The sequence below is a fragment of the Carlito syrichta genome, unplaced genomic scaffold, assembly GCF_000164805.1.
Source record: "Carlito syrichta isolate Samal-C Ts95f unplaced genomic scaffold, Tarsius_syrichta-2.0.1 Scaffold288107, whole genome shotgun sequence".
NCBI classification, from domain to species: Eukaryota; Metazoa; Chordata; class Mammalia; order Primates; family Tarsiidae; genus Carlito; species Carlito syrichta.
In genome coordinates, this window is record NW_007232203.1 from 41483 (window position 1) to 63810 (window position 22328).

General features: G+C 41.4%; 1 protein-coding gene across 2 annotated transcripts in view; it reads left to right on the plus strand.

Moving 5' to 3' along the window:
- The window catches only part of LOC103255420 (kalirin), a 234685-nt gene that overhangs the window by 39244 nt on the left and 173113 nt on the right, over positions 1–22328 (plus strand). For both annotated transcript variants that reach the window (XM_021710102.1, XM_021710103.1), the window contains exon 5: positions 8769–8891. In XM_021710102.1, coding sequence (XP_021565777.1) covers positions 8769–8891 — 123 coding nt within the window. The remainder of the gene's footprint in view (positions 1–8768; positions 8892–22328) is intronic.

Genomic DNA, 22328 nt, shown 5'->3' on the forward strand with positions numbered 1-22328 from the left:
TCTGGTGTCAGTGGGTGGACTGGGTTGGGATGGGAAGAGACTGGGAGCCACAGTCATGCTGGATGGCCATAGATCATAAACTAGGGTGATAGAACAAGTGTAGATTTGAGAGCATCTGTGGAAAAAAATCACTAAAACTGTCCATTTGTTACAAAAAGCAAGAGATGTCATATGTGAATATGTAACAGTATTTCTCAAAATGTGGTCCTTGGATCCTTGCGTTACAATCATCTGGGCAGAGTGGAGGGCTTTAAAAACAGATCATCAGGCCCTGTTCCACACTTTTTGGTTCAGAATCTGCAGATGAGGTGGTGCCTATGTCTTAAAAAGAGCTTTAGGTGATTTTTAAGCATTTCTAAGTTTCAAAACCTCTGACAAGAGTTTAAAGCCTAAGTGATGAAAAGTACAGTGACTCTAAACAGCCATCAAGGCACTAGGCTGAGGGATTCTCTCAGGGAGGTGCCAGGTCCCCAACCTCAGTTCTTTCGGGAAGGGACAGGTGTGAGCTAGCTGGAGCTAAAGGGCCCCAGGGTTGGGCAGCCAAGACTCAGTCTCTTGGACTCTCAACCAGCTAATACCCAGCATCAGGTCTGTCTGGGTTCAGGATTGCAGCACTCAGGGAAGGAGAGTCTATATACCTGCTAATGAGTTTCAGCTGAGCCCTCTCAGAAACATGATGACCTCTCTCATCATAACAAGACATTTATTTTGATCATACTTGTTCCAAAGAGAGGACAGAAAATGAGTCACTAGTAATTGGGTCTTTTAGGTGGCACCTGCGTGCTCTCCAGCCACAGCCCAATGGGGAGCTGAGTGGAACTGGCCATGTACCAGCCATTCCCCTTCAGAACCAATGCTCCATGTACTGTGTGAGAGGCAAAAATAATGATGCAATGGACTCTCCTGAGTCCTCTTACATGTTGTACGTACTTGAGCCTTTAACAGAACAAAATGTCTTGCAGATGCCTGATGTAAAGTCTCCTTCATTCACCTACAAAAAATGGGTGAGGGTGGGGAACTGGGACTGGGAGGGAAGAGAGAGGAGGGAGGAGTTCTTCCATTTACTTAAAACATCAAGCATCTTGCTTGTTTCACTCCATAGATCAAGTTATGATACGAAGTGAATAACTCATCTCAAATAAGATAATTTATCAGAGAGAGCCACATGAGGAACTATCTGAGAGTTGGGATTCCAATTCCACTTGTTTGCAGAATGTTTCCGTTTTCTTCCATGGTTTTGCCTTTAACCACACAGGAAGTTTTCACATCCGGTTTTTTCAGCTCACTCACCCATTCAATAAATACTCTCTGAGGACAGTGAACCAGACAAAACCCTCGGCCACATGGGACTTTCTTTCAGGGGTTGGGGGTAGAGATAAAACAACACCAAACCAAATGACCCTGTACTATGTCATATATAGCTAGTGATGTATGAACAGAGAGCTGAATGAATTAGAACAGGTTTAAGAAGAGGTTCCTGGTACATGGACCTACAAAATCCTTAAGAGTGGAATGATCTGCCATGAACTCAGCTGCATTCTCAGCCACTATTCAATTATTGTTAACAGTTCTCTTCAAGAGGACTTTTTCCCTTCTCCTTTGCAGCTGGAAAAGACTGTCTCCTGCCCTGAAAGGCATTCCATCTTGATTGCATGCTGGTTATAATAAATACAATTAGATGAGGAAGAAAGGGGGTGATTAGGGAATTATGCATAATGATTGTTAGATTGGCTCCCAAATCTGGTTCGGGATGCAAATGTCTCCTTTGGAAAAAACTGTTCTGGGAAAGGACTAATTTCTGGTTGAAAAACCAGGGTAGGAGAAAAGAAGAAGAGCTTTACAAGTTGTTAAAAGACAGTCGGCATTTTGTCACAGTGAGGAGTCCGGACTTACCTGCACTCTTGTTCCCACTGACAGGGCAAAATCAGACCTCCTCCTGAATGGGGTAACACAGCTTCTCTCAAGATGAGCAGAGCAGGAGCCTTGGTCACTTCTGCACTTGGCAATTCATAGCTGTAAATAGTTATTATGAATCTTCAAAGTGTGAGGTGCAGGCAAAGATGCTGTGTGGTGGTGGAGAGGGAAAGGCAGGGTACAAATGGCAAAAACCCACACTCCTTTCCGTCCTCTAGGAACTAACTACCTGACAAGCGGGGCAATGGAGAGGGTAGAGATACACAAAGAGGGAAACTCTGAGTGCAAACTGTAAGAAAGAATTGCAGTGGGAGTATGAAGTGGGAGACAGTCACCCCAAAGTCCTGTGTTGGAGGGATCAGTTTGAATTTAGGTCAGTTAAAAGTATATTAAGCAACCACTCTGTGTCAAGGACCATGCTGTCTACTGGGATTACAAGGAGGTTGGGGTCTAGTCGGAGAGACAGGCCTATGGGCAATAATTGTGGTTTGAACAGAATCAGAGAAGAGCAACATCCACCCTAGCCTAGATGGGTCATTACAGAGTACAGAGCTTTTCATAGCCAATTATGTCCTTAAAGGATGAGGAGGAGATAGCCTGGGAAATGGGCACCAGGCCAGGGAGTGGGGTGGGAGAGGATATGGACAGTTCAGGTGAAAGAAAAAATAGTGAAAGCAAAACTCAGGAGATGAGAAGCCACTTTTAGGGTGTTGAGGGGTGAGGCAGAAACTCACTGGAGATAGTGTTGAGAAGTTGTTGGGCTATCCACAGAGTACTTTGTATGTCAGGTTAAGAGGCTGCTGAAAAACTGTACCCCAGTGAAAAACCCTTTCAAGAATGCAAGGATTACTTCCATTGTTTTTAAGTGATATGTTATCCCTAGTGTTTTTTTATTATTATTATTAAGATCAAGCTAGGCAGTAGTGGAATACTGCTGGAGTGAGGGAGGACACAATAGCAGTAAGGGTACTTGATCTCAAACCAGGCAAAGTGGGGACCAAGGGGAGGTCAAACTTTACCTGTACAATGACCATTTATATACCTAATCCTGAGTTGTACCCCACATCTTAAAAAAAAAATCCAGCTAAATTAACCATTTATAATTTATTTTAAACCTTAGTATAAAAATTACTTCTTTGAAACTAAAGATACATTTTGTCAGAATCTGATAGACAGCTATCATTGAGTGTTACTTCCCACTCAAGTTCAGTGGCACCAATCACTGTCATTTATGAAAACCAGAGTTTGAGTACAGAAAGAGAAAGAAATTTTAAGAAAAAACTGTCTGTCTATGCTACCCTGCATAACTCATTTGCTTCTATACCCATGACTAGTTCCACCTTCCACCCAGTTATTCAAGCCATGCCCCTGGCAGTCAGCCTGCCACTTGCTTCCCCATCACCCCACAGCCAATTACCGAGTCATGGCATTCCTTTCCCCTAACTTGTCTCTCCATGAGCACTATGTGAGCCTTACTGACCTTGCCTGAGCATCTTGTCAGAATTTCTGCCTCTTGTTTTCCCAACTCTACTCTTGCCTTCCCCAGTTGATCCTCCACAATGCAGTCGGAGCAATAAATATATACATATATTTCTGAGTTGGAGCCTCACTCTGTCGCCCAGACTGGAGTGTAGTGGCCGCTCCAGCCACCACAGCCTCAACCTGCTGGGCTCCGGCAATCCTTCCGCCTCAGCCTTCCAAGTAGCCGGAATTACATGCATGCACTACCACGCCCGGCTGATTTTTTGATTTATTGTAGAGATGAGGTCTCGCTGCCCAGGCGAATCTCAAACCCACATGCTCAGGCAATTCACTCACCTCAGCCTCCCAAAGGCGCAGGATTACAGGCTGAGCCACCGAGCCCGGCTGAAGCAATATTTTTTAACGGAGAATCTGACGGTGTCTTTCTCCTCCTTGCAACCTTCAGTGCTAGGGATGATTCCTGGAATCTCCCATTCAGCACAGCAGGGCTCACCACAACCTGGATTGTGCCTTCTCCAGGCCCATTTCCTCCATACCTCCTACTCTAGCCATGCTGGTGTTTTCGATTACTAACTTGGTTAAGTCCTACTTTCTCTCTCAGATCTCAGCTAAACCTCACTTCTTCAGAGACATCTTCCCTAACTCCCCAGCGAGGATGCATCTGACTGTTGGCATGCTTCACCTTTGCAGGTCATGATGAACTGCGTGATTTAGTGTCTAGTGTTCATTACCCCTGTAGACTGAGTTATTGGAGTTGGACCAAGCCTGCTTTGTTTGCTGCTGCAGCCCTGCCCCCAGGGCTGCTGTAGTGCCTGGCACTAGGGCACAATTTAAGACAGATATCTGAATATGTGAATATTCATATACCATGCATGCTTCTCTGCTTCCTGAGGACCCCTCAGACAAAAATAAAAGGATAAAAGCTCTAATCTTGGAAATGCTTAAATACCAATTCAAAGCCATCAACACATGCGAATAACTATCGTCCTGTACTGTTGTGACTATAATTGGGAATTAAATATTTTAAATATACTTTGTAGATGAGAGAAATTGAACAAGGAAAAGATTATAATTAGTGCTTGTAGGATCCAGGGTTTGGCTACAAAGTCAGTTTTTCCTTCAGTCAGAAATGTACAGATTCTGGGGCCTGCCCTTACTAGAAACTGACAGATACCCAGAATTCCAAGGCCTCACATAAATTTGTGGTGTGTGATGTAATTGTCGGGCACTGCTGGTGTCTACTCAGAAGCACATTTCTGTGCTGTGCAGAATCTCTGGGAAGCTGGATTGTAGTCCCAGGGTTGAAGGACATGGAATCAGGGTCAAGAGAGCATATAAGCCAGGTGCCATGGTTCATGTCTGTAATCCCAACACTTTGGGAGGCCAAGGTGGGAGGTTTTCTTGAGCCTAGGAGCTCAAGACCAGCCTAGGCAACATAGCAAGATCTCATTCCTACAGAAAATTAATTAGGTGTGGTGGCACGTGTCTGTAGTCCCAACTACACTCAGGAAGCTGAGGTGGAAGTATTACCTGAGCCCAGGAGGTCAAGGCTGTGGTGAGCCATGATCCCACCACTGCACTCCAGCATGGGTGACAGAATGAGACCCCAGCTCAAAAAGAGAGAGAGAGAGAGAGAAAGAATATGGTCCAAAAGTATGCATCTCTAACAATGGCTCTAATGGCCTGTCTGAAGTTAAATAGTCAGAAATCAGAAATCAGCATCTTAAATAATACCTCATATATGTGTGTGTGTGTGTGTATGTGTATATGTATATATATATATATTTTTTTTTTTGAGTTGAAGTCTCACTGTTACCCAGGCTGGAGTACAGTGGAACACTCATGGACACCCCTGAGTTAACCTGCTGGGCTCTGACGATCCTTCCACCTCAGCCTTCCAAGTAGCCAGAACTACAGGCATGCGCTACCATGCCTGGATAATTTTTTGATTTATTGTAGAGATGAGATCTCACCAAGTTGCTGGGCTGATCTCAAACCCACGGGCTTAGGCAATCCACTCACCTTGGCCTCCCAAAGTGCTAGGATTACAGGCTGAGCCACTGAGCCTGGCCAATGCCTCATATATTGCTTATGTTTATTTATCTTTGAGTACCTTTGTGGTCTTTATGTGTTACAAAAATACTTTTGTTCACTTTCTAAATCATGTGCTTTTTTATTTGTTATACTGATTTCTGCATAGTTCCTGAACCCTCATCAAGACTGCACATTTTCCCCACAGCTTCAATTCTAATGGCAGAAGTTGGACTAAATGGTGGCAATATAATATCAAAGAGCAATTAAAGTTAAGTTATAACTAAGAGCCTCTCAAATTTGAAATAAATAGGTTTTTAAGTGATGCAGGCATAACTAATTAAGGAAACTAAGTATCACTGGCTGAAAATGAATGGACATTTTAAACACAGCAAAATAACTTAAAAAGGAAACAAACTGCTTATTTTAAAAAGTTTAAAAATTGTGAAATCATTCCTGAAGAGTACAAACACTAACCGTGTGCGAACTACTGGATGAAAAATATTCCTCTTCAACCAATTCACTTTACTTTAGAATAACAACAACAACAATAGAATAATCAATTTTCTTAAAGCTGGAGACTAAAAAAATTAAATAAAATGTTGCCAGACAGGCAGACACACCGAATTGCTCAAAATTAAATTTTTAAAAATTGTAATCTGAAAAATCTGTTATAAATTTCAAACATTGACAAAAGACTATGGGCAGTTCTTTTATATATAAAAAAAAGTATCCCCAAATAAAACTTTTAAAACTTCACTATACCTGGTACACAATATATGGGAAACATTGTGACTAGAAATATTTATCTTTGATCTTGCATGTTGAAGCTCACAACTCCCATTATGAAGCAGAGTAAACAGAACTGTGGGCTCTAATTGTAGCAAGCCAAGTAAAAATATACTCTCCTGATTTTTGTGGTTGAAATTTTACCATAAGTAATTCTAGAGAAATAAAGGCTCTTCTAAGAAAGAGTTATTTTTCAATGCCACCTTTCAGTGTTTACAAAAGGTATGAATTCAGTACTACCAAAATTTCTTTTTAGGGATATGCCTCCAGGAAAAAAAAAATATATATATAATATACATATATGTATGTAAAATGGGTGTTAAAGGCTTTGGTCCTCCCTGCATTTCAAGATTTTACTAAGGGGTTTTATGTATATATGCACATACACATATATATGTTTAAAACATCCATGCCTAATGTATAGATAATCATTTTTTAAAACAATTTTTTTCTTTATTGTAATGAACAATTACTTGACCTTCTGTCTTCATCAAGTGGGTGTTTGTTAAATCTAATTTTTATATTCATATGATACCATCACTAAAGACATTGAAGACTTCTATACTTTGCACATTCCAAGCATTAATATATTCCAAGGCCTGGCATGGTGGCTCATGCCTATAATCCCAGCACTTTGGGAGGCGGAGATAAGAGGATTGCCTCAGGGGCTCGAGATCTGCCTGAGCAACATGGTGAGCCCTTGTCTCTACAGTTAATCAAAAAATTAGCTGCGCATAGTGGAGCATACCTGTGGTTCCAGTTACTCAGGAGGCTGAGGTAGAAGGATCACCTGCCCAGCATGTTGAGGCTGCGTTGGCCATAAGTGTGTCACTGCATTCCAGCCTGGGTGACAGAGTGAGACTCCAACTCAAAACAAAACAAAACATATATATATATATATTTATATATATATATCTCTCTCCCAAGTGTCTCAGGAAGTGAAACCAAAGAGTAGAGTCCATAGAGCCAAAACTCCCATGCCTAAAGTCTGTGGAATGATCTGGTCTACCTCTGCTTGCCACAGAGCAATCTGTGTAAGAAACAGGAATGAGCCAGGTGAGATAGCTCATACCTGTAATCCCAGCACTTTGGGAGACCAAGGCAGGTGAATTGCTTGAGCCCAGGAGTTTGAGAGCAGCTTAGGCAATATAGAGAGACATTGCTCGTCTCTATAAAAATTTTTAAAAATTAGCTGGGTGTGATGGCATGCACCTGTAGTCCCAGTTACTTGGGAGGCTGAGGAGAAGGATCACCTGAGCCCAGCCAGGAGTTTGAGGCTGCAATTAGCTGTGATCATGCCACTGCACTCCAGCCTGGGCAACAGAATGAGACTCTGACTCAAAAACACAGCAAAACAAGCAAACAACATCAAAACCAGGAATGAATTAAAGCATTCTTTTAAGCAGACCCAGTTCATTTAAATCATTTTCTAGAAGGTCCTCCTAAAATCTGGAAAGGCTAGTACATAATTAATCCATCAAACATTTAGTTAATGGTTAGTATAGCAGGAATGGAGTGGGCTCAGTTGAGTCTTGGCAGGATCTCTAACAGGTGTGTCTATACTATCATTCTGATTTAATTGTGGCCACCTGATTGACTGAATGCCAACTCTTCAGGATCAGAAGATAAACTATCTCCCTTGATCCTGGCATGCACACATCTTTGTTAGGCCATCTGTGAGAATGCACAATAGGTGTTAAAGGCTTTGGTCCTCCCTGCATTTCAAGACTTTTTTTAGGCTTTTTTAAGGAATTTCCAGCCTACCTCTCAAGTACCCCTCAGGAAAACTTATTTTCTCCCCTTCTCAACATCCCTTCTCTTACCCCTCTACTGCCCCAGCCTCCTCTGTTCCAACTTCTCTAAACATCAAGCAAAATGTCTCAAAGCCAAATCACTAGATCTTCAACCTGGAAGAACATGGAGTCTCCACTGCTTCCCAAGAAAATCACAGATACTGAAAGCCTTAGGATGCAAAGACCTTAATTTATTTGCTTGGTTTGTGTTGCTTGGAGGAAAAAAGTGGAAAGAAGCCAGAGGGGGCTGTTGACCTGGTAACTAGCAATCTTGAGCATCCATCTGGGAACTGACTACTCTGGACTTTGCTTGTAGGAAGGGAGTCCCTTGTCATAATGAAGCAGGATCGTTAGGATTGTTTGCCAGTACTGTGGATGGTTTTATGGCAGAGTAAGGGATGAGGGCCAAGGTATTGCCCAAACTGTCACTACCTAATTTCCTGCCATGTGTCTGACTTTATGTGGTTGGTAGAGGTAGAGGGGGTAATGCAGTGCCTGATGGTCTGTGTAACTTGTTTAAAATAATGGACTAATTAAGGTTAAGAGAACTGAACAAGTAATGGAAAGATATTCTGGAAATCAAAGAGGATGAGTTGAATTGAGTTATAGAAAGAATTATTATATTACCAATGACGGTAATATAAAAATCCACAATAGTGGATTGACATTTCCACCTGGACTTCTGAACGTGTTGTCATATGTCTTGCTTTCTGCCAAGAAGTCATTTTTTTTTTTTTTTGGTCTTCCTTCTTTGACCAGGTGTTAGACTGGATTGAAAACCATGGTGAGGCCTTTCTCAGCAAACACACTGGGGTTGGGAAGTCCCTACATCGAGCCCGGGCCCTGCAGAAGAGGCATGATGACTTTGAAGAGGTGGCTCAGGTGAGATACTACATGTATGGGTATGGTGAGAGTGTGTGTGTGTGTGTGTGTGTGTGTATGTGTGTTGTGTGAGGGAGACCAGGGCCATGGCTTTGGTGTTTGATAGGTCATGCAAGGTTGATAGCCTGGGCTGCTGGGCTGCCTTCCTGCCTGATACAAGGAGACTGTGTCTTCTCTTGGATCACTAGGTAAGTGGTAAGCAGACCTCTAAGTTTATGGTCTTCAAAGAAAACTCTTCCTGCCAGTGTGATCTAAAATGCCTTGTCCACAAGGTGGTGCTGGCGGAAGAGAATGACATTACTGGATTCATCATCACACCAGGGCTACTGCTTACGATTGTCACTGCCAGTGAGTGGGAGCTGAAGATCAGCTCCAGTTCTGCTTGCAAAGGATGTGGAGAAAGAGATAGTACCTATTCAACAGCCATGCACCCACAGGGCTGAATGTATCCAGGGAATGTGCCTTGGTGTCATTTGCACAATATATTTAGTCTGCCATTTCCACATATTCATTTTTTTAGCTGAGCTGTACACCTGATCCAAAAAGGGCAACATTTTCTAATTTGCACAAAGAAGCTATATGGGAAGTCCTGACCATTTATCTAAAGGTATAATCATCTAAAAGTGTTTCTGCAGTAGCAAATATCTGTCTGGGGATGGGAAAACACCTCTTATCAACAGGGTGCCTGAATGAAACGTAATTGTACACCTAACCCTTAACTGTACCCCACAAAACCATAATAAAAAATATTGATTAATAAAAAAACAAAAAAAAGTGTTTTATAAATATTTCCTGAATAAATGAATGTTCTTTTTGAAAAAAAAAAAAAAAAAAAAGGGTTTCTGTTCAGATTTTCTGTTCAAAAAATTTATACTGTTATTTTTTCTATTGGGGAGTTTTCCAAATGGGTCCTAAAAACCTTCATCTTCCAGATGAAATGCTACTGCTCAGTTATTTTGTCAGGTGTGCTCAGTTGCAGTGTAAAATGAAACTGAAGAATAAGGCAGGGAAGGATGTCCACATGGGACACAGGGGTGGGTACTGCTGAAGTAATCAGGATAACAAAGCAAGGTTTTGCCACATCACAGCTTTAGCCAGGGCTGGCTCCAATCCCACCATGCAGGCAGCCCTCCATGTGAGTGCCACTCTGGGCATTGTGCAGCACCCCAGCTCCCACCCAGGGAGGCTCCCAGTCCCAGGATGTGGAGAAAGAGATGGTACCTATTCGTGTGCTGTGGGTGCAAAAAGAGAGGACCTGTCAACAACCAACCGAGAACAGGAAGGTCGTGGAGCATTATTGCATCACTAGTGGAACTGCAAGTGTATGCTGAAAACTGAGAGACTTCACAGGACCCAGGTAAACCTTGTTGCCGTAATGTCATTCTCTTCCGCCAGCACTACCTTGTGGACAAGGCATTTTTAGATCACACTGGCAGAAAGATTTTTCTTTGAACCCAGAGAATGTGGGTAGATTGGACACAACCTGTGGAATAAAGAAAACCTCATATGGAACCCTTGTGCACTGTTCATGGGCATGTAAAATGATGCAGCCACTTTGGAAAACAGTATGGAGAGTCCTCAAAAAATTAAAAATAGAATTATCATAAGATCCAGCAATTACATTTTAAGGTATATTCCCAAAAGAATTGAAAGTAGGGACGTAAACAGATAATTATACACCCATGTTCCTAATAGTCAAAAGACGGAAGCAACCCCAATGTCTATTGACGAATGCATGGATAAACAAAATGTGTTATAGTCATTCAGTGAAATATGATTCAACCTTAAAAAGGGAAGGAATTCTAACATGCTATAGAAGACATTATGTTAAGTGAAGTAAGCCAGTCACAAAGGGAAAAGTATTGTATGATTCTACTTATACCTAGAGTAGCCAGATTCATAGAGACAAAAAGTAGAATGATGGTTGTCCAGGACTGAGGGAAGGAAGGAATAAGTGTTGCTGTTTAATGGGTCCAGAGTTTCCGTTTTGCAAGATGAAGAGTTCTGGAAATGGATGGTGTTGATGGTTGCACAACACTGTGAATTTATTAAATTATACTTAAAAATAGTTAAATGATAGGTTTTAGGTTGTGTACCTTGTGTATATTTTACCACAATAAAAAAGAAAACCTCAGCCAGGCACGGTGGATCATGCCTGTAATCCCAGTACTCTGGGAGGCAGAGGCAAGAGGATTACCTGAACGCAGTGGTTGGGACCATCCTGGGTAACTTGGTGAGACCTCATCTCTACAATAAATCAAAATAATTAGCCGGGCATGGTGGTACACATCTGAGTTCCAGCTACTTGGAAGGCTGAGGCAGAAGGATCACCTGAGCCCAGCAGGCCCAGGCTGTGGAAGCCATGAGTGTGCCACTGCACTCCAGCAACAGAGTGAGACTCCAACTCTAAAAGTTAAAAAAAAAAAAAAAAAGAGAGAGAAAACCTCATAGCTACATGAGGACCTTCTGCAGAATGAACTGCCAGCATATATATGTGCCATATGTTATATTTGCCAACGTAATATAGACACAGATCCCAGTATGCCTTTTAGTGGACAAGATGTGGCATGGATCCAAAATATCCAGATGGCCATACATTCTGGGTGCCTCTCCAGTCTGTTAGAGGGTAAAGGAAGGGAGAGGGCCACATGCATCCCCTGACTGCTGAGAGTGGGCCTACAGTACCTGGCATAGTCTGTTGAAGTAGAGATATCCCATAGTTTTGGTACTAATGCCTCAGGGCTATCCTGTGGCTCAGCCCCTACTCACTTAGAAAGGACATCCCCAAAACCACCCAGAGCACTGACCCACTCAACCCTCCTTGCTGTCTGCCTGATATAGCCTCAAGGCAATGCCAACCTTGGTTATAAGCCCATGTTTTGGTTATAGGTTACAACAGAGTGTTTTATGTGTTGTTAAAACCAAGCAAATCTCATGGCCACCCCAGTTTCATTTCTCTGAACTGTTCCTCCACCTTCTCTGACACCTGGTCTTCCTTGCACATGGGACAATGCCTTTCCATCAGCAGCAGAGATACATTCACTTAAATTCATACTGAAGAAGAGATGGATACATTTTTGAGAGCTTAAGATTTGTTTACGTATTTTGTCTCACACCTACCCTGAATGATAAATAATGTTAGCTTTATTTTATGGAAGATAACACTGAAGTTCAGAAACTTCTTCTTTAATGTCCCAAGTCATCCAGTTTGTCAGGGGCTCTGTTAGGATTCAAACCCAGGTCTGTCAGATTCCAGTGTCATGTTCTTATCCTTATTGCTGAGGTATATAAACCAGGCATAAAATTCATTTCTGAGTGCCTCTTTGCTCATGGAAAGTGTAGGACAAAGACCAAAAGTGGAGGAGTCAGAGATGCTGCTAAAGCCATCCTGTTTGGGGTCCACTATAGCTTTTCTCTTGCCCTGCCAATAGTAATCCACAGACAGAGCCCACAACTCCCTGACTCTGCTTTCTGTTAAGACTGTATCTTTTTAAGAGAGAAGAGAAAGTTCTAACGTCCAAAAGACTCATGCTTTTAGGAGGAGTATTTGCTTTGGAAAGGAGAACGGCAGATATGGACTACACAGGGAGTACTTCAGGTAACGGTCATGAAGCACTCATTGCCCTGTAACTAGGCCTCTAGTGATAGGTCTTGTGGTCTGGAAATTAATCCTACCTTGTTCTCTTGTCCCCACTCTAGGGAAGGGAGTGAGCAGTGGAGCTGCCCAGCATCCTGGAATTGTTAGCCCACATAGAAAAGCCAACTCTGATCACTGTGAAGGCAGGTTGACTCTCAGTAGCAGCCCTCCTGAGACCTGCTTTATTTTGTGCAATGTGATCACCACATTCAGGTGAAGAGAACAGGGTGATCTGGGCAGGAAAGGGCTCCTCTTTCTCTCTTGCTTCTAGAGGCTCTCAATTAGGTGAGGGCCATTGTGTTGGTTTTAAAAAGGAATCAAAAAATTCTTAAGTTAGAAAAACAATGACAGAAAGCCAAAGCATGGAAACTCTTGTTCTTTGCTGTTTATGAGATGTGGTCAGGCAGGGTGCCACACGTGTTGCAGAGTAGGAGACTGGGGGTTCACTTAAAAGCAGTACTCTAGAGGGTTATGATTCAGTGAGGGGACCTCTTTCAGCCTTATCATTTCATGATTCTTTGACCTGAGGCTGATATGAGAAGAGAATTTCAAACACCCTTTCTCTGTATTGAGGTTCACAAAATTGTCTTGAATCAAAGCAGAAAGAGGTTATAGCTGTCATCTATTATAGCTCCTGGAAATTTGCTCTTGTACAGGAAGAGAATTCTCTCAATCTGAGAAAATGACTGCCCACAGGGAGAGGTTGAAGCAGTGTAAAGCCCGTGAATAAATATGTCTCCATGCTTGGAATAGTGGGGAGTGCCTGTGAATCTCACCCTTAGTTGCTCTTTGGGGTATAGACATTTAAGGCAGCTGTTAACATAGATATAAATGATGTCTGTGAAAAATTGATGAAACAATCCATCATCTGTCATTAAAGTTTAACTTAAGTTATTTTATGTTTAGTAGCTCTTGAACAAATTTTAAACACATTCTCCAAGTATCATTTGAAGGAGATGAATTAAGTAGTTGAGTCGTCAGTTCATCCTGCAGATGGCACTCTTTGAATAGCCAGTGTAGAAGCTGAGCTGACTGGGGAAAGGCACTGCAGTCACCACAGCCTCCCTAGGGAGCCACCCGACATTCAAGGTGGGGGTTCAGGGCAGGAATATACCAGAGGGTCTGTGTCTATAGGTCTTTCCAGTCCTAGCTACTTAGGTTGTCCATGGTCAAATAGAAGACCTGGGCACTAGCAGGAGCCCCTTCTGGTACTTAGGTCAAATACCTGACTCAGGATGCCTATTATCTCACCAAATGGCTCAGGCCATAGGGTAGAACAGGTTTTAAGAGACACTTATTTTTTTGTGGCACATTAGGTATCATCAGGAGTGTAAACAAAAATAAAATGAAGTTGCTGCCCATAATAGAATAGCTGTCAGGGGATAGATGTGTCCATATCTGCCCAGGTGGCAAAATAGAATATGGTACTGTTATATTGTCCTGAAATACTTGCTATTACTTTATAGGAGAGTACTCAAGAGCCTGTGGTTTAAACAGCAGCTGTGCCTGCTATGTTAGTGGTCTGCTTTATGGTCTCATTATCTGAAATGCCAGATTTTCTGTAAGCGAATTTAGGCAAAAATTAGCAAGTGTTTTCATTCAAATATATATTATTTAAAGTCTCAAAGCATCAAATCACATTTAAGCAGCTAAGCATATTAAGTGGCATTAATGTAAAATTTTTGAAACAACAGACAATTTAAAGAAAGGCTTCAAGAAATAGAAAAACATAGGCACAATAAAGTACTTCATTCAATAATCTCTGGTTAATTGTTTTCCTATATGGTCCCCCCTCCCTTTTTTTCTTCTCAAACTTGACTAGAATTCACTTTTTAAAAAATTATTCTGAGTCTTGGGGCCAAAATAGGTGAAAATAGAGAGAAGGCATTTTAGTGGACCCATCAGTGATGTTGCCTACCAAAGATACTCATAGTACTATTAGCAAACCTACTGCAGAACTAAGGACAAATAGAACAGGGAAACCCATAGAAGTGGAAAATCTGTACCCCCAGAGTTGGACAATAACCCTCATCCGTTTCTACATCCCGTCAAGTCTCTGTGTTGGGACTGTGAAAAATTGAAGAGATCCACAGTTTCTGTCCCGAGGAAATCAAAATCAAATGAAAAACATGTATCATACACACTCTAACCCATAGTAAGAAAGGAGACATAGCCTTTGCTCATTTAGGGTTTTCAGGGAGCATTTCTAGCAAAAGCTAGTATATTTGGCAATCCAATAAATATGCAGTAATGCAGTGACCTTCAGGGTAAGTTCCATCTTTCTCTTCTTGCCGGAAATGATGACCAATTATAGCAGCTGCAAATGCAAGCAGAAGGAAAAGGTGGGAGAGCTTAAATAGATGCTTTTTCACACTCTAGCTTCTTAGTAGGATGAAAGATTCTTAGGCAGATGAAAAATAGTTAGGAAAAAAGCCAGGAAAATGCAGAGAAATTAATGTCATGAAGTTTGCAAGTGGAAGAATATGAAACAGCAGAGGAATAAAGGACACTCTTATCCTTTGGATCCTACATGACACTTATCCCATTGGGTAAATTAAGAACCTTTTCTCCATGGAGCACTAGGAGAAGTAGCTGGCGTGAGCTGATATGGGAAGGCCTTGTGACCACACTTTAGAAGAACAAAGATGTTTCATATAATGGAAAACTCTCAACCAAGGATTTTGAAGGTCACTTTGTGTAGGTATGATGTGGAAAATTGGGAGGGGGTAGGAACTAGTCCAAGACACAATAGAGAGCCTACTACGAACCTCTAATCAAGCCCCTGAACTGTCCCCCACTTTTGCCACTTCGTTTAGGGAACAAATGGCACATTCAGAAGAAACTGGGACTGCATTCCTAATTATTTAAGTTCTGGGTAACAAACTGGAAGATCTGAAATCACAGGTGGTGTTTTTATCTCTTGTTCTATGTGATGACAGTGACTATGGAAAAGAAGGGAAGCTTTGAGAAATAAATGACTGCCTGTGTAAATGGTGTTTTTAAAAAGTTTTGTGGACTGTATTCTACAGAGCCCAGATAAGGAAGGACATACATTGGCAGAAAACCTTGTTGTAGAAGGATTTAAGTGAATTTTTAAGTGGAGAAATAAAATTATCCCAGTGAAATCAAAACCAAATATGTCAGGCATCACACGAATGATATAGAAATAAGTACCTTGTAGAGGAAAATGCCCTTAGATAACCTTAGGTTGAAAAAAGAAAACAAGAATGCAGGTTATAAACAATATTTATAGGCTCATTTTCTATAGACCAACAAAAAGCATGTGCAACAAGTAGTGCACTTAAACCTTTAGCATAAGAAGATAAATATAATAAATAGTTTTGAGATTAGGGTATGAAATCATAACTATAACATAGCAATAGAAGAGGATTCTTTGCTGAAAGGATTTGTTTTAATAGGAGAAGTGGGAGTATATCAGGATGTTTCACATCTATGTGAAATTTACAAACCTGAGGGTAGTAAACTATGCAGAAATAATATAAAGGTAAGAGGTACATAAAAATATAGGGCATCGTGTTACTAGAGAGGACCATAGCCTACTCCATCAGATGGAAGATATGTCTCCATATCCTTCATATCCATTTCTGATATGATTTCAATTCTAGAGCTAGGAAAACTATGGTAATATTGGGATTCCTTAAAATTTCCTGGAATCAGTCTGGCTCAGTGGCTTAGCCTGTAATCCCAGCACTTTGGGAGGCCAAGCTGAGTGGATTGCCTGAACCTGTGGGTTCAAGACCAGCCCGGGCAACTTGGCGAGACCTCATCTCTACAATAAATAAAAAAGTAGCCAGGCATGGTAGCACACACCTGGATTTCCAGCTACTTGGAAGGCTGAGGCGGAAGGATTGCTGGAGCCTATCAGGTCAACGCTGGGATGGCCATGAGCGTGCCACTGCACTCCAGCCTGGGTGAGAGTGAGAATCCAGCTAAAAAAAAAAAAAAAGAAGTTCCTGGAATCCCCTGGAAAAATTGTGATACTGTAAAAGAACCAATTAAATTAGGGGGGAAAAAAGCAAAGTGTTCTATGTGGAGCAATCTAAGTGAATCATTGTAGAAAACCTCTAAAAGTATAGGTTGTATCTAACTTTTAAGAACCTTAACCTTTAGATGCAAGGATTTAGGCTTTATTCTTAGAGAGGAATGTTTAAAGTCTTTTGAGTGACTAAATAAATTAAAATATAATCTCTACAGTGGAGAAGTAATTTCTCTATACTCTGGTTGTTTAGATTATATATGGAATATTATGCCTAATTCTGGAAAATATATTTTCGAAAACATATTGACAAAATGCACTGTAATTGTTGGAAGGCTGCTAGAATTGTGATGCTGAATTAACTGGATATGTTCCAGTTTCGAGTAAATATTCTTTTACGGAAGGCAGGGGTGGTAGGTTTGATAGTTGAAGTTTTCCTGTAAGCAAGATGAGAGTGAAAAATATAATGAAGCCAATTTTAGTTTAATTCAAATATAACTTCTAACCCACAGGTTGCTTTTTTATGAGCTGTCCAAAACCAGAATGAAGTGCCATGTGATGCAGTGTGCCCCTTGTCACTAGAGACGTTCCAGTAGAGGCAGCCTTTTTCTTCTTAGAATTAAGCATCCTCGAGTCGCTCCCATCTTAAAAACAAGTTAATGAAAATAAAAGCCACTAAGAATACTCTCTCTGAACTCTACTTTCCCCTCCGTTGCACCTTCCTTTTGTAGTCCTAGCTCTTGAGAGAAGAGTCTATTTTGCCATCTCCACTTCCTTACCTCCTAGATTCCCTTTGACCCTTGCCACTGGGCTTTTGTCCCTTCTGGTCCACTGAAATTAATCTTACCAGAGTCTCCCAAATGACATATTTGTTGCTAAGTCCCAATGGCACTTGATAGATCTTAATTGACCTTTTTGAAACTTTTAACCCTGTTGATCATTTCTTCCTTTTAAAATGATCTTTTGGGGCACATAACATCAATAAGGGTAGCTGATCTCAAATCGGGTGAAGTGGGGTCCAAAGGGAGGCCCAAACTTTACCTGTATGATGACCTCCTATCTACCTAATCCTGAATTGTACCCCACATCTTTAAAATAAAAATAAAATAAAATATTTTCCCAAGCCTTTCATGACATGGTTCCTCTCCTGGTTTCCTTACACCTTTCTAACTGGTCCTGCTTAGTCTCTTCTCCCTTTTCCCCAGGATTTGTTCTTCAGATCGTCTCACTTTACATGTACTCCCTAAATAATTTAGTCTCTTTTTCGATTTCAACTGTCACCCCTACTCTAATGGTTCCTAAATTCACGTTTCCTCTCTTATCTCTTTTCTGAGCACTGTATTTATAAACACTTTGACTCTCTGGACACTTCCACTTTAATTTTCAAAGAGAGTTCTTAAACTCAGTGTGTCCAAAATTTCTTTTATTGTCTCCTTTCACTCTCTCTGATGTATTCATTTTTTTAGATTAGAAAATATAGTTTTTTAGAAAGTAAATTAGAGAGAAAGAGAAAAAGAGGTGATTCACCTTCCCAAGGAAGGGGAGAGGGCCAAAGCTTAAGAAAACATGGCCTGGCCATACCTCAGAGAGCACATGGCCACACCATAGCTTAGTGAGGCAATGGCAGCAATGGTCTAGCCTCTGATGTACTCTTACTCCTGCATTCCTCAGCCAGTGAAGGGCACCAACTACCTACTTACTTGAGCCAGAAACTTGGGAGTCATTCGTAACTTCTCCATTGCTCTCTCCCCTCATTGAATCTATCATAAAGTCCTATTGATTGTACCCATTTAATATGTTTCTTTCCTTCCATTCCCATTGCCAAAGTCTTTGATCTGAATTTCACTATCTCTTGCTTGGATTACTGGAGTATTCTGTTTTCCCTGACTCTAGTCATGGTCTCCTTAAATCCATTCCCACACTGCTACAAGAGTGGTTTTCCTCAAATACTTATCTCATCATGATCTGCATTGGTTATGGAACCCATAAATGGCTTCCCATCAGGATAAAGTTCAAACTTTTGATATTATAAACTTTTTATGGCCTACCTGCAGTTTTGTCTGACTTTACCTTTTACCCTTTCTGTGTTCCCTCTATCCCATCCTATATTCCTATTGTCCTGGAGTTTTCCTGAACATGTCATGCTCTCAATCTCAGTTCTGTTTTTTTGTTTTTTTTTTTTTAAGCCTTCTCACTCCTTTAACTTATTCACCTTTGAACACTCATCTCAAGTATCACCTCTTCCAGGAAGCCTTTAGTGGCCTCCTTGATTTGGATTGGGTGTCCCTAAGCACCTACTCCCTCTGGTCACATCCCTATTAGGGTAGTTATCACAGTGTCATAATCAATTTTGTGTTATCCTCATGCCCTGACTTGACTGAGCAAGAATTTTATCTCAGTCTTTTGATCCCAATGCCTGGCACAGTGAGCCTGACATGTAATAGGCACTTGAAAAATAAATGAATGAATAGTATGGAGGGAATGCCTTTGTTGGTAAATATCAGGCCAGATGATCTCTTCAGTCCCTATCAACTCTAACAATGATAAAAAGAAGAGAGATGAATTAGATGAATATTCATAAGAACACAGGCCCCAGAACCACATAACCTGGGTCCTAGCTGAGTACCATCCTGATAGAATTAGTGACTGCACTGTGCTGGGATCAACCTGAATAACTCCAGCCCAGGATCTGACACTTTGGAAAAACTATCTTTTGCGTCAAAAAAAAATTTTTTTTTTGAGACAGGGTTTTACACTGTCATCCAGGCTGGAGTGCAGTGGCATGATTCTGGCTCACTGCAGACTCAACCCTTTGGGCTCAAATGATCCTACCATATCAGCCTCCCAACTAGCTGGGACTACAAGCGTATGCTACCACTCCTGACTAATTTTTTTAAAACCTTTTTTTTTTTTTTTGTAGAGATGAGATCCCACTATGTTGCTCAAATTCCTGGGCTCAAGCAATTCTCCCACCTTAACCCTCCCAAAATACTAGGATTACGGGCGTAAGTCACCATGCCCCAGCCTGAGTCAAGTTTTTGAATTAGTTCTTTGGACTCATTCTTATTTTTTTAAATTAAAATAAACCAAAATCATTTCTTCACACAAGGTTATAGGAAACTGTTTTTTACAGGAAGAAATGGTAATTTTTACTATGTCCATTTTCCCAGCCCCACTAAGTTTCCACAATTTTTTCAGCTGAGATAGTTACCATCACAGGATGCCTGACTACTAGGGGACTGTAGTCCTCTCACTCTGTTAGCTGAAATGTGAAGAACTCTTTTATTTTTTATTTTGGAAAACTCTCCTTTGTTACCATGAATAAGATTGGTTTCTTTCTTTAAAAAAAATTTTTTTTTAAAGATGTGGGGTACAATTCCGGGTTAGGTATACAGATGTTCATTACGCAGGTACCCTTGTTGATGAGGTATGCCCCTCCCTCCCCTGGCAGTTTCCCTCAACTGAAGATGGGCCTTTTTCAAAGGGCTCTGAAAAGCAACAACAAAACAAAAGTTAGACAGAAGTAATATACTGTATACTGATACTGTATACTGATTTTGTATTCAGTATATGGATTTTGAGTCCAAGACAACTCACCTAGTCACAAACTTCTTTTGATTCAATTTAGTGTGTTTGCTGATTGGCATTTTTTCCTTCTTCCTGTTGAGGTGATCTTCATAACAACAGCAACAAAAATAATGATAATAATAATGCCTACTGAATACTTTCTATGTGCTGGGTACTGTTTGAATTATTTTTCTTATGTTAACTCATTTAAACCTCACAACATCCTGTGGGTTAGGTTTTTCTAATTCTCATTTGCAGATAAGGAATCTGACGCTAGCTGCATGTTAGCAATGTGGCTGCAAGACCCCAGAGTGATACTTTTTCCCAGCTTGTCTTCAAGATTTCCTTTGGACTACAGAGCCACCTTCACAATTCTCCATGTCTTTTTAATCCAAAATGTCTGTGTGGCTGGGCATGGTGGCTCACACCTATAATCCCAGCACTTTGGGAGGCCGAGGTGAGAGGATTACCTGAGCCTAGAAGTTCAAGACAAGGCTGGACAACATGGCAAGACCTCATCTCAACAATAAATCAAAAGATTAGCTGAGCATGGTGGCGCACACCTTTGGTTCCAGCTACTCAGGAAGCTGAGACAGAAGGATCACCTGAGCCTAGGTTCGAGACTGCGGTAGCTGTGATCTTGCCACTGCACTCTAGCCTCGGCAACAAAGTGAAACTCTGACTAAAAAAAAAAAAAACAAAAAAAAACTCTGTGTGGCCCCAGGCTGCTGGGATCCTATGATTGCCTTTTCTATTTCTCTGCCTGTCCTCTGGCTTATCTGAAGCACGCGTACCAATGGTTGGTGACAGCTGGCTCTCCTCTCTGATGGAGCTTGGCCAGTTTAACAATTGACTTGGCCAGTGTCTGGACTGAGTCTTCATTTCCATGTTCTTACATAAAATGGTAGACTACACTTGGCCCAGACCGAAGATATTTTCCTCCCTTCCCTTCATCTTTTGCTAAATTCAAGCTATCACTAACAAATCCTCCTAGTTTCCAAAATTTAACTCCTTGATAGCTTCCTAAACCCATTTGAGACAACCTCCTCAGTTCTGTTTTTCCATCTATTGAGACATATGGTATAGTGAAGAAAGGCATAGCATTTGAAGTCAGTCTGTTTATTTTTGGCCTTAAACTTTGTGACAATCACTTAATTTCTCTGAGATTCAGTGTTCTTCTTTCCAAAATGATAATGAAACCTACTTTGAAGAGTGATATGGGGGTTAGATATAACATATGGGAAGTGCCTAATAGAGAATTTGATTCATAGGAGATGCTCACTAAATGTCGGTCTCTGTGGCAGCAAGTGGTGACAGTGATAGTGGTGACTAGGGGCTGGTGATGGAATACATCTAAGCTTCACTCCCTTCTAGGCTAAGTTATGAAGTACTGTGCAGTCATCCCTCAAGATAGCTTGGTATGGCCTGCTTAGCTATGTGGGAGAGAGTAGGCCTGTACTTTGAGATGGCCAGGTGTTAAGGGGACAGATCAGCTACAGGTGCTGATAAGCATTGTCCAAGGGGAAGTATTATGGAAGAGATGGTCACCCTATTTCACCAGTCAGAACCAAGGAAAGCCTATAGAGCAATAGTATGTCCTGTGTGGGAGCAAGGGATATTCAGAAACTGGGCATTCAGAACCCAATGGTGTTCAGAAATCCAAGGTGATGAATGGACAGTTTGCATTAGGAAGACTCCTAACAGATAGCAGGGCTGTAGCCTCTGGGCTGCAATTTGGAGGCAGGAATCCTGGGGCACCAGGTAAGGAAACAGCCAGCTTTTAAGAACAGGACAAAATTGTAGTTATCAAAATTGGCGCTAGGACAGGGCTGGCTTGGCTGCTAGTGGTGTCTGTTAAGGAGACAAGTCTTCAACGAGATGTGTGATTTCATTTGATTTCTGTAATGGGGCTGGAGCTGAGCCTGCCATGAGGTCCCAGAAGGAAGGAGAGAGTCTATGAACCAAGTAAGAGCAGACTCTCCCTTCTAAAGATTCTCCGCCTCATGGCCCTCTTCAGAGGGACACTAAGTGTGTAATCACTGGAATTTCACAGTGTGATGATCTATTTACCCTGCACAGTGAGAGTCACACATAGATGGGAAGAAGTTCCTGTCTCTCAGAGAGCATTGGCATAGTTTACGAAGGAAACAGGAAAAGCTGTTCCAGAGGAAAGCTTTCTTGCCTGCCCAGTATTGATTCTGAAAGCACAACATCTATTACTGTGTCTTCCAATAAT